The sequence below is a fragment of the Rissa tridactyla genome, chromosome 6 (assembly GCF_028500815.1).
Source record: "Rissa tridactyla isolate bRisTri1 chromosome 6, bRisTri1.patW.cur.20221130, whole genome shotgun sequence".
Classification (NCBI taxonomy): domain Eukaryota; kingdom Metazoa; phylum Chordata; class Aves; order Charadriiformes; family Laridae; genus Rissa; species Rissa tridactyla.
Genome location: NC_071471.1, coordinates 33927505 through 33940457, shown reverse-complemented (window position 1 = coordinate 33940457; position 12953 = coordinate 33927505). Strand labels below are relative to the sequence as shown.

Here is a 12953-nt window from a genome sequence, read left to right as displayed (position 1 = left end):
CTTCCTTAGTTTTGTCTAAACCATTTTAATTTTCTGGCACAAAATGTGAAAATAGAGAACTTGATAGACATAAGTGCATTTGTCATGCATAGGAATGGCTCCAAGAAAATGAATTAAACAACAAAAAAAAATTCAATAAAATCAAAAACACAAAGCCTGTGGCAAAATAATCATAGATAGCGAAAGAATTTAACTCCCCTCTGCAGAGGAAATGTTAAGAAATGTGTAGTTTTAATAATAATGTTGTCACAAGAAATTAGGAATAGAAGCTCCAGGCCAACTTCTGGCAAGTCCCGAGTGGATACAGAAAGTCCAGAAGTAGAAGAGAAACTGTTTCACTGCTTAAGCAGATGCGTGAAGTAAGAGTCTCTTTGTAGATGGTCTCTGAGGCAAGAGAGAAGGCGACTGGGCCAGACCTCTCTCACGGGATCGCAAGGAAAACCAAACACAGCATCCACCCCCTTTCCCTTTGCTGTGTTCCACTGGGTGCACTGGCTTTCTGGCTTTTGGGGACTGGGGATTTCTTCTCATTCATTTGCAAGCTAAAGCAAGAAAAGACCCCAAAGATTCACTAGCCTTTATCATGCAATAATTCGTATGTCCAGAGCAAATCTAAAGAAAAACATATTTTGCATTGTGGATATGTATTTCTTTTCTTGCTAGTAATATTTCTAATTACATTATCTTTTCACCTCTCTCCAGAAAGAATGGCAATGTGCATCTTTATATAGTCTCAGAGAAGTATACTAATTTATTTTTCTTTCTTTTTCTGACTTCTAGGAGAGGATATGCACAGCAAGAGGTAAGGCTGTTCCCCAATTATGTTTGAAATATTAATTACAGCATACTTTTCCCATACAACCTGTGTTGTGAAACTCATTGCTGCTTGGGTGTTTTAGAGGCCAGAAATATGAAACAGTTCAAAAAGTTCACGAGGCATAGATTCACTGGGGGATAGTAACCATCATGGCACAAAGGGAACCTCCAGGCTAGGAGATTGCTGCTCGACAAACTGCCAAAACCAGTTTCCCTCCACACTGGCTGTGGTTTTTTATGGCATGTCTCATCATCTGCCGCTGCTGACTGCCGTGGGCCTGGCACTGGACTGCACAGACCTTCTCTACAACTCACTGTCGTCTGTTCTTGCAGCATGTTTTTCTCCAGCAACGAGTAACACGGAGTTTCCTCCAGAAACCTGAACGAACTCATTTAATAATTAGAAAGTTTTCCAAAATACCTTTCTATCATAAAGGCTGATACTTACTGCTGAGAACTAGATCGGTTTTGCTAATCTTGAGGTGTGTATCTGGAGCTTACTGCTCCTTATTCAGTGGTGTTTTACAAACTGCAAGCTTTCTGTTCTGCTGTGATTTTTCCTCCCTTTGCAGAGCTGATTTGTGTCTCTTAATTCAGATACAGAACTTCACCCTCTCCCAGGGTTTAGTTTTGGCCAAGAAACTTGGCTGAAATAGTGCCACCAAGTTTTGGGAGGAGTGTGGGGACAAAGGTATTGATTTTTCTGAGAAAATCTCATCCCAATTTACAAAACAGCAAGCGATGTGCATCGGCATGTCATTTGCAGAAAACTGGAGGTGCAGAGTAATTAACAACATGCTTACCAAAAATGACCCATGTTTAGCTGTGACGTACCTGAGAGGAGCCATATCGTCCTGTCGGTCCTCTCTGTGCAGCCTCCCAGGGTCTTTTCCCTCACATCAGCGTGCTTTTCTCACTGCATGCTGCATACAGAAAGAAATCATACATAAGCTGTAAAGAAAACAAGTGAGAGAATTCTTCTCTGTCTTACTGGTATTGTGAATTAAAGTATATTTGTGGTTGGGAACTACACATTTAAAAGCCACAGAAGTATATAAATATATAGAAATTAAAGCGAAGATACTGCAGTAGAAGCATAAGAAATCAAATCATGTCAGGTTTTTAATAGCTGAATCACAGACTTTATTGCAGATTCCCATAGATTTCCTTTCTACCTAGTGGGGATAATTTTTTGTCTGCCATTGTCTCCCTGCCGTCTCCGACACACACCACACTATAGTTCTCTTGGGCTCTGACAGAAGTTCTTGAGTTAAATAATTTAGAGAATCAACAGATAAACTGGAAATTTGCTTTTATATTAGGCAAACAAAATAGTGGACTGTAAAGTGATTTTACTACATGAGGTGCTTAGCAGTGTTCTACTTCTCACCGACTGTGGAAGTATCCAGGTGGCTGCCGTACAAAAGGCTCTGAAGGGACCTGTGTTTTTAGGATTTCTTTCCAATCTTAACTCAAACACAAATGACCTGCACTTTAATTGTTGCTGCCTAATTAATCCCTTTCTCATTTTCTTTTGTAGCAACAGCAGTTGCTGAGACCTTCTCTTCTCAGACCAGAGGTACCCCTATTTTTTCATTTCTTAATTATTCTGTAACTTTTTTAATGGCTTTTACATAATTTCCTTGTCTGTCGTAGGTAATATTTTTCCTTCTGACTGTTTTAGATGAAAAGGAAAGTCTTGACATTGTTGCCCCATTTATGTTGTTTTAATTAAATACCTTAAATTTACTGCATCTTGCTATTTTCCCCTTGAGCATCTTTTAGTTGCTCCCATGGACTTCATCACACAGACCAAAAGCTTTCCTAGTTTCTTGTCCAGATTCACAGAGAGAATAATTTCCTTGCTGTCCAACCGCAATCTATTTTTTCAGATGTCAGTCAACTGATAAGTGATTATTGTACCTAAGAGATGAACCAAGCAGTTGGCCTGCCAAGGTAATGAAAGCATTAGCACACTGCTATGAAGTGCAAAGGCCGCTCTGGATTATAAACCCAATGCTTACTTTTTCAAATCTTTTAGGTGCACTATCATTTCCAGAATAAGCAATGGAGCAAATGTAGCTTTTGTGAGACGTTGCTATCGATGGTATTTTTGTAGCACAGAATAGTGATAGTTTGTGTAAGTAATTACAATGAGATGCTCTGACACAACTTTAAATTCATTGGAAAGGAGAAAAACCTCTAGGAGGCTGTGAGACGGAGACAACATGCCATCCCTTGCCAAAACCCAAGCTCTGGTGCTCTGTGTCCATACTGCAGTTCAGAGGTTTTCTACAGAGCAGCCTAATACCAAACAGTGCATGAAACGAGCTTATAGACACACTGGCGCTTTTGTAGGATACAGACAAGTACTTAGCTTGTTCCAGTGCTGTTCATGATTGTTGGTGGTTTAGAAAACATTAAAACAAGACAGCCACTGTAAGTGAAATATCCCTAATCTTTCAACGCAGCTTTTTCCTTTGAGAGAGGCGCAAGAAGTGACGGCGTATTTGCTGTGAGTTCAGTTTACTGAGTAAGGTTTTTGTACAGGATAAGTGAGATGTCCCACACCAGAACAGCATCTGCATTTATTTGACCTAGAACAGTCACTCTCAGGGAATACATCAGAGAAGGAGTCATTTAAAGTTCCTGTTGGCTTCTCATCATGGCTCTTGACAGCTGTCAGTGTTCCTCAAATTATTATCATTTTTTATTTTGCTTGTTTGCGCTTTGAGAAACTGTTCTTTGTGCCTTTTTCATGCATCATTACTGTGTATACTGTTTGCTTTCAATCAGTGTTTCTCTTTTGACAGGAGTTAAGTATGGAGTCTGGAATTGATCCAGGGCAGGAATATTATGGGCAAGATTACTACAGTTACGAGCATGGGTATATTTTCATTTTTCCTATATATTTCTGAATATGCTGCTTTTCCAGGTTGGTGATGTTTATTATTACAGCATCTAATCTGGAGACTTCCCTTCACCACAGGATTACTTTAATCTTTGTGTCCATGAAAGTGTGTGCTGACAACAAAACTCTTTTTAAAAGTTAAAGGGGCGTTGTGTAACTCTCTGCTTCTTTAGAAATCTAATTATTACGCTTGCAGAGTGTATACTCCCATCTATCATGCCGGTTTTGTATTCACTTTTTTATTTGCATATTTTTGCTGTCTTGGAAATCAATTTCCATCATCTGCCCCCCTTTTGTGGCTCACCAGCCTGAGTTCAGTGACTGATACTTTCTGCTCACGGTTCCCAGCCAGTGTCTCGCCTTTTACCTTCACCTAGAAAACCATCACTCTGCCTTGTTCTGATAATGCCCCTCTGACTGCAAACACTTCAGGGATGATTGCTGTTCTTAGAAGCTCACAGGGATTCTCCAGAACTGATCCCAGGGAACCTGCTCTTTCATTCCCTAGTTATAAAAAAGATCCCCAAAAAAATCAGGTACCTGGAAAGAAGGGCATTGCACTTGGGGCATTCTTGACTGATCCCAGAGACTTCGCAATTCTGGTTGCCCTCCGGTTGTAACGGGCTTGTAGCCAATTGCAATAGGAAGAGGTTTTGTATTGTGTTACCACTAAGGAAAAAAGAATCTCCTCAAAGGTAGAGAAAAAAGAGAGCAAAGAAATCCTTGTCCCTTTGGGGTGTGAGCATGTGCATTTGTTGCTGTGTGCGGAGACATGAGTGGACATACCAGTGCACGTTATGAGGAGACGATGGTGTTTTTGCCAGGTATGAACTGCCTCAATACGGGAGCCGCCGCCGCCTGCTGTCTCCTTCGGGGATGTACGATGAGTATGGGGAAGTCGTCGTGGAGAATGACGGTGGCTACTACTATAGTCCGCATGGACCAACAGCAGAAGAGGTAAGTGTCTCTGCTGTGGTGATTCTGTCTCTGCAGTGAGAGGAAGGACCATTAAACCTTGTCAAATGTATTTTGTAATTGATTAGAATATCGTTTTCTGTATAGATCAAATAAGCAGCTGTTCCAATGCTAATCATTGTTTGCCCTTCTGATGACCGATAAAGTTTGTGTCAGCACCTGTTTCCCTTTTTCTAGAAATAAAAAGGAATTGCAAAGTTTCTTTTAATATCCACATCTATTTTTCCCTCAATGTAGATTTCTAGTTCAAAGAAAAATCTGCATAGCCTTAGGTAATTCCATTTTATATTGTTAACCAAATAGGGTATTACTAATATTCAGCCTATAACTGGTGATTTTCTACAGAGAAAAGCAGTCACCTAAACTCATTTATCATAAAGTTCACAACGGAATGTAAAGAAATTTTAAAATGTCAGTGGCAGCCAGAAGAAAGTTGATGTAAATGTTCCTTTTTTTTTTTTTTTAAATCTAATTTTCAGAGATACTAGACTCTTAATCCATCACATGGGTTTTAATTAAATGAGAAGAGATAACATTTTTCCTGTTGTGGAGTAAGGTAGTTGTGCACTTGCAGCCTGTTCTAGAACTTTCCCCATAATTTTGGTAAAAAGCTATTCTAAAACAGGTAAGTTAGTTTTGCTTTTGGGAAAAAATGTCGCATTTGTTCCTACTGACTTATTTTAGGGTACGAGTTTTCACAATAACTACCTTTCAAATTGTAATCAAGTTCCATTTTCATAATTTGCAGGGGATGAGTCAAGGCAGAGGTCCTTCAAGCAGAGGTATAAGCCAGAGAGCAGGGGCTCAAATAGAAGGTAGACCTGTAGGTGGTGGGATGGATCTAAGACATGGTACTGGAAGAGCATATAGGACCAGCCAGGGAAAAAGGAAACTAAAAGCAGCAATGCATTTAAGTCGCGTAGCAGTCAGTGCTCACAAACCAGTAGGAAGAACTGAGTCTGCTCGTTCTCCATGGAGGAAAGCAAAGATATTCCCGATGATTCTGCAGAAAGTGAAAGGCGGTAGGAAGGATTCCAGTTACGCCAAGTTAATGTCAGCTCGCCAAGCGGATGGTGACAAAAGCATGATTATCAGGGGAAGTTACTTCCAGAAATCGACAGATGACAGACCTTCAATGAGAAAACTAAATCATGTGTTAAAGCGCATTAGTGTCTCCAGAAAATTTCAAGAGCCTATTACGAAAGATTCAGTGCATGCGAGAGGAGGAGAGGAAGAATTTGAAAGAGATGAAGCAAAATCAGGAGTTTCAATAAGTATCACAGCAGAGAGTGAACATGAGGATAGTGATTATGAGAAGAAGAAAAAGAAGAGAAGAAAATACACTTCAGGTGAATCATCCGCGAAGAGTAGTAGCTCTGGCTCGGAGTCGGAAGATAAAGACTACCTGAAAGTAACTCTGGACCAAGATGAAGCCACTGAAAGTACTGTGGACTCGGATGAAGAATCTGGGCACGATTTTGGGGATTCTGATGACGAATCTGGCTCCAGCTCTAGCAGTGAATCAGAGGAGGACTCATCTGAAGAGGACCATGATGAGGAAGACTCTGACAGTGATGAAGATGGTAGCCTGTCAAAGAGCTCATCTACACGAAGTTCATACAGCAAATCAGGAACTAGTAAATCCAGCAGTAGAAGAAGCACTGAAAGGTCCAGTGTAAAAAGTCAGGGAGGTAGCTCTCGTGGCAGTGCAAGGCGGTCCAGCCAGAAATCAAATATTAACTCTAATGCATCAGGTAGTGACAGGGACACGAGCTACAGGAAAACTTCAGGATCCAGCTATAAGAGCAAAACCTCCTCTGCCAGCCTGGAAATAGAAGACACGATAGAAGAGGTGTCAGAAGAAGATGAAGAAGAGGATGCGGAGCAAGTCAGCGCAAGCCCCGATGAGACAGTAGATAACTCAAATAAAGGAGTTTCTGAAACATCTGCCAATGCAAAAACTGCTGCTACTGAAGTAGACAAGAGAGGAAAATCAGCTATTAATGGCGATGATAGTGCGGAGGAAAGCACAGAAGAGGTTGGTACAGATGCTAGTGACAGGGAAGAAACTATCAGCAAGAACGAATCTTCTTGCCTGGAAAGTGAAATCAGTGTTACCTCCAAAGGTACTGAAGGGACAAAAAGCACAACAAGTGCCACTTCTGGTAAAAATGCTACTTCCCCTGATACTGAGAATCAAAGTTCTGACACCAACGTGAAAAGAAAGAAAGTAAGAAAAAAGACATCCCAGGAAAACAGCCAGTCTCAGTCAGATGAGATCCTGGACGCTGCTGTTGCAGAGTCAGAGACTACTGGTGATTCTACATCCTTTTAAAAAGGAGCAACAGTAGGTGGACGTTTTGCAGTAAGGAGTAATCTTGTTTGCTGTGCCTTCTGTGTGATCTTTCCTAAGCAATACAGACTTGACCAGAGACAGACAATAAGAAAATGTCAAACCTTTTTGCTTCAGCATTTGAACCCTTTATACTGTCTTAAGGATAGAACTGTAGAAAACCAAACTAATATAATTCTTCTGAGAGACTACTCAGGTATATTTAGTGGTGGATATAGAAAGATTAGTTTTCATTGAGCGATGGCAGGAAGGAGTACTTATTTTTCTCTGCTAATTTCAGTAATGTAGTTAAAGAGGCATTGCATTGATTTTTAGATTTAATCTGTTTTGCATTATGCACGTTGTGAAGTGAAGTAACACAGCATTTTGCATTGGCTGTGATGGATAGCTCGACAAACCTGGTGGCACAAATCTATTAAGGGCCCTATGTTTGTGCAGATTATGTCTGTCACGAAATGGATAGGAAGGAAAAGGGATAAAACGTGGAATGAACAGGAATGTTGATGAGGATGAAGAGACTTAGAAGTCATACATGGTTTCACCTTATGTTCCCCTACCATACAACATTTGCTACTCTTCAAATGAGTTCTCTGCTGTAAACTTTAGCCCTGTTTTCAGGGAGGACAACTGAAATTGCAGCAAAGCAACACTCCCAAAACTGCAGAGTATTACTAGCAGTGCTGGGATTAAACTTCTTCTGGATCATGGGATTCAGGTTTCAGGTACCAGGGATGTACGAGACAGGAATGCAGAGGTAGGTGTACAAATTGAACTTGGTCAGAAAAGGAAACGGATAACATTTTCCAACTTCTGCCCTTCCCACCTAACAGTGCGGTCATTTTATTTTTTTAAACATCTATGTAAAAGTTTGAGATGCTTAATAGCAAAGCATTCATGAAGGTAACCATCACCTGTGTTCTATATTTTGTTATCTGCCTTTTAAAATTCAATAACCTCTAATAGCTGATATCATTCAATAGAGAAATCTTGTAGCACTTTCATTAGCACAGTTCCGCTCAGAATGAGCATGATTCCGTAGGAAGGATTTCTGTTATTGACAGCGCAAGTAGCCTTTGTGTTTTCTTGTAAGAAGCAACCTCGGCATGATGTACCTCCTCATGGAGCTCTTATCTGTGCTGTCAGCATGCAGAGTGTGCAAGCTGTGTGTACGCACAGGCTGTGTGTGCTTTATTTACCATGCATCAAAACCCACAGAGCTGTTTCTTAAGCACTAGATTTATCCAGATAAGACATAAGAAGCCTAAATAAAATTAAAGCTTTGAGCCAGTATTGGATTAGTCTTGTGAGTGAGTACTTTAAAGCTAGTGCAAATTCTGGCATATGCGCCAAAGGTCTGCCAGGAAGTCTCTGTTAGATGGAGGAGAGAAAAATTTTCCAATTTTTAAGATAGTTGAGCCTGCTGTGGAGTTACCCTTGCAGGACAATTGGTGTTGAGGTGCACAGTGTGATACTAACTCTTTGACTACTGTCTTTAATTCCAGTTGAAATGTGAACTAGATTTCTGATCACTTACCTACTTTTGTATTCCCATATAGCGCAAAGTTGTAGCTGCACATAGTGTTTTAACGTAAATCCCATTTAAATTAGTCAGTCCTTTCATCCACCTGAATGTATCTGTGGGAAGAAAACTGTATGTCTTTATCAGGAATAAAAGAATAGGCATTTAAGTAATTTGTAAAAGTGTAACTTCTCAAAAGCTTAAGAGTAATCATCACCCGCTTGTACCTTGCATGATTTTCTTTTTCTCAAAATTGGCTTTTCTTGCATGCATGCGTATGTATTGCTGTGGGAGTTAACCATGGTGGTATCTGCTGCCTTAGTGAAATAACAGCGTTTTCATTATTAATTCAAGAATGATGGTAGCTTTTTTCAGTGTACTGGAAGGAGGCAGTTATTTTATAAACACCAATTGTAAATTAAAATACGTAATGAGTTTTGTGTAATCACGATTAGTACAAAGTCACAGCAACATGGAAATTGCATTAAGTCTTTAAAAACAATAGAAACGATATAAAATCTAAAGTCTCATTTCTCCACCATCTTCCATTTAATAGCAAAGCATCTCCGTTGATCCCACTAGATTGGAACTGGCACAAAGCCTTACATCAAAGCTTTTCTTTTTTTAACCAGACAATTTCGCCAACATCATGCCTGTGAATTTCCCTTGTGCAGGTCCTGAGACCTTTCTCTGCTTGATGTGTTCTGCATGTAAACCAGACCTGCTCAGTGCCATTTTTGCACTGAATTTACAATGTAGTAGTATTCTGGAAGAAAACTTCTATGGCCTTCCTAGCATTTACCCATTAGTACAGTAGTTTCGTAGAAGTATCACGCAATGGCTTCGTCGTCAGTGCCTCCCAGTTTCTGTTAGAAGGAGTTTATTTATCTAGTTGTTTTTCATCTCTCTGTGTAAGAGAGATTGCTTTATCAAAATATGACTGGCTTACCAATATCGTGATTTACGGAAGTAAATCTTCAAAAAGTAACGTCTGCATTCTCAGGATTCTCTAAAGAAGGTGCACTTCAATTTAATGGGAGTACGGCTGAATGCATCTTTAGCCAAAAAAAACTAAACCCAACCCAAATTTGTCACTACTTTTCAAACCTGAAGAAAAACGTCACAGTTTTTATACACTCTAGCTGACTCGCGATATGCAGTTCATGAACTAAAATGGATTTATCTGTCTTAGAACTTTTTAGTACAAAGAATTGTTTGCGTGTTGAAGCATAGGTATATGATAGGGGCACACAGTGGTAATCAAAACAACTAAGAAATATCTGTGTACAACCTAAGAGGAAGCATACAAAAGACCGAGTTAATAAAAATTTATGTGAGTGTCTAGATAAAAGACAAGATAGATAGAAAAAGGGCAGGAAAATGTAAGAAGTAGTGCTGAGATTTAACGACATTTTTATTTATTGTCAAACAGTGGGCCAGAAAGAAAAGGATCAAGTTGATAGTCGACCCAGAGTATGAGACCAGCTCCACTGGAGAAGACAGCGCTCCCGATTCCAGCCAGAGGAATCGTCTTAATAACCCGAATATTCAAAACAACATCAATGGTAACATCTACATTGCACAGAATGGCTCTGTTGTCAGAACCCGTCGCGTTTGCCTTGGTAATAATTTAAAAGTCACATCTCCAGTGAGGCTGGGGAAACAATTCAAGAAACTGGACAAGCTTGCAGTGACACACGAGGAGAATGTCCCACTGAACACATTGTCAAAGGGACCATCTTCTAGTGATAAAATGAACACAAGACCTTGCAGTGTCTCATTTGCTTCCTCTACTACAGGGGCCGAAAATATAGCAACAAAGCCAGGGGGCTCCAAAATGAAAAGCACAGAAGAGCAAGAATCGGTTGTTGATAACGAGGATGTCAAAGAGCCCTTGGAGTCGCACAGTGAACACACACAGTCAGATGAAGAGGAGCTCTGGATGGGCCCTTGGAACAACCTTCACATACCAATGACAAAACTGTGATTTTATTTTTTTTTTATTTTAATTTTTACTTCAGTTTATAATAAACTGCGCTTTTTATTGTCACTGAGGAAAATGTATGAAATTTGTATTGTGCACATACGTTGTATACTACAAATGACACGCTTTAAAGTTTAAAAACAAAATTTGCACTCACATTTGTACCAATTAATTGTCCTCCCCAACAACTATTTTGACAGGCTCCCATTTCACTAAACAATACTTCATTTAAATTAATTAGGTTTTTTGGATCTCGATTTATTGTTTAATAAACAGTAAACTACTAATAAATGCACAGCAACATTTGGTTAACTTTTCAGACATGAACTTTTCAGACATGCCTAGCTTGTTTTTCTGTATGGTACTTGTGGCTATACTGTTTAGATTTGGAAATTGTCTATTTATGTTCAAGATTTATATCCAGAGCTCTTGATTCTGAACTCAGAGTAATAAATTAAAAATAAATCCATGAAAGTCAACAGAGCAAATCCTCGGCTGGCTTAAATTTAAGTAACAATACCAAAGTCGATAGTGATATACCAGTTTATGCAAACAGAGGATCTCGCTCAACACCCAGCTACCAAACTTAAGCAAGAGTGGAATTGGAGTTTATAAGAGTATAGCAGTGCTACATAGAAAAGTGGGATAGAAGATTAAATAAGATAAAAATTGCAAAGAGGAAGGAAATGGCTAGCAATTAATCTTATTCAGAGTTACCTGGCCGTGGTTTGTTCATTTTCTTTTGTAAATTAGCTCATTCCAGTTTTCTTGTCTAGCCAATTTTTCATCTTTTCGTCTCTTCCCACATCAGTTCTGTTTTCTTCTTTATACGGTCTTTAGCTACAGGTTTTATGCTCCATCAATAATTGTCATCCTATGGCTATATTCCTCCGAAATAAACCAGGATGATACACGAGTCTGTGTGATAGAAATAGGCATTAAAGAGTAATTAATAGGAAGGGGATGGATACATTTTCAAGCCCAGCTAGCTGTTGGGTTAAATGGTACAATCACCATTCCACTCCAATAGCGTTGAACGTAAACCTGCTGAAAAGACAAATGGATCAGGGTGAAGAGGATAAAAAGTGAATATTCAATGAGGCTAATATGCATAAACGGATCTGTGAAGGGCAAAGGGTGTCAGAACACACACACAGAATTGCTCCAAAAACTTGAAGTAAGCATTACTTGAAAATACACTACGTAAATTTTGGCTTCTGCTTATAATTTCTTTTTGTACCTCAAAGTAGTGAGTCTGTTGTGTTACAACTTGAATAAGGAGCTGAGAAATGCCACTGTTCACAGTCACCAACACCAAAAAGACGTTAAAATACAGAGCAAAGTCTTTTTGTCCAATGTGATAGAGGAAAGAAAAAAATGAAGGTACATATTCACATGAGAAAAGTGTCCTGTTGTATCACACAAACTCTTTTTTCAGGATAAGATCAAACTATATACGGTCTTTAGCTCCAGGTTTTATGCTCCATCAATAATTATCATCCTATGGCTATATTCCTCCGAAATAAACCAGGATGATACATGAGTCTGTGTGATAGAAATAGGCATTAAAGAGTAATTAATAGGAAGGGGATGGATACATTTTCAAGCCCAGCTTGCTGTTGTGTTAAATGGTGCAACCACCATTCCACTCCAATAGTGTTGAACGTAAACCTGCTGAACAATGTGGATACCTCTCGAAAGATAGGAAGAGTTGACAGATAAATGTGTGCAATTAGTAAGGAAATGATTGGCATTCCTCATTCTTTCCCTGTTGCTATAGTTGAAGGTTCACCACAAGATCTGGATGGCGATGGTTGTTGGTTCTGCTCTGGCAGGAAATGGACTTCTGCTACTGTGATTGTGTTTGTTTTCCCTTTGCACAGGTTCTCCTCCACGAGGTTCCTCTTAATGTTTGTCTTTAGAAGCTGTTCGCGTGTTATGCCGATGTAAATGTGACATTTCTGTCAAATACCTCCTTTTCAAGCTGAGGTTTCCGACCAAATATTTTGAAAGACAGTGCTTGTTTTTAGGCATGAGAACTGCTATGTAGCCTACCACGCAAGGGAAAAAAAAAAAAGACCGGGTATTTCTTTCTCCTAACTCTATTATCTTGGCATATTTGCACTTGGTACCTAACACAACATAGCTTTTTGGAGTTTAGCTAGAGTCTGAACATATAGGTAAGAATGATGGAAGAAAAAAAAAATCTATTCTTTGAAATAACTAGTAAAATGTTATATTTTAATCCTGTTTAAGATACTGTTATTATTTGACTACATCATTTTTATTGCAAGATCTCTCAGTTTAGTTCTTCCTGAGTACTTCAATAAGGGCACGTGCTTTTTAGGGAAACATTTTGTCCCAGCTTCTCTCAATTTTCTGAGGGGAAAATAAA

The 12953-nt window shown here is 39.3% G+C and overlaps 1 protein-coding gene across 17 annotated transcripts in view; it reads left to right on the top strand.

The window, feature by feature from the left end:
• The window catches only part of PCDH15 (protocadherin related 15), an 827643-nt gene extending 814995 nt beyond the window's left edge, over positions 1-12648 (top strand). For 16 of the 17 annotated variants that reach the window (XM_054204839.1, XM_054204838.1, XM_054204840.1 and 13 more), the window contains 5 exons: positions 781-802; positions 2357-2395; positions 3630-3703; positions 4552-4684; positions 10007-12648. In XM_054204839.1, coding sequence (XP_054060814.1) covers positions 781-802; positions 2357-2395; positions 3630-3703; positions 4552-4684; positions 10007-10561 — 823 coding nt within the window. In that variant the 3' untranslated portion in view covers positions 10562-12648. Of the gene's footprint in view, positions 1-780; positions 803-2356; positions 2396-3629; positions 3704-4551; positions 4685-5450; positions 6918-10006 lie in introns of all 17 variants that reach the window. The other variant, XM_054204854.1, reaches the window with a different exon arrangement.
• The last annotated feature ends 305 nt before the right edge of the window (positions 12649-12953 follow it).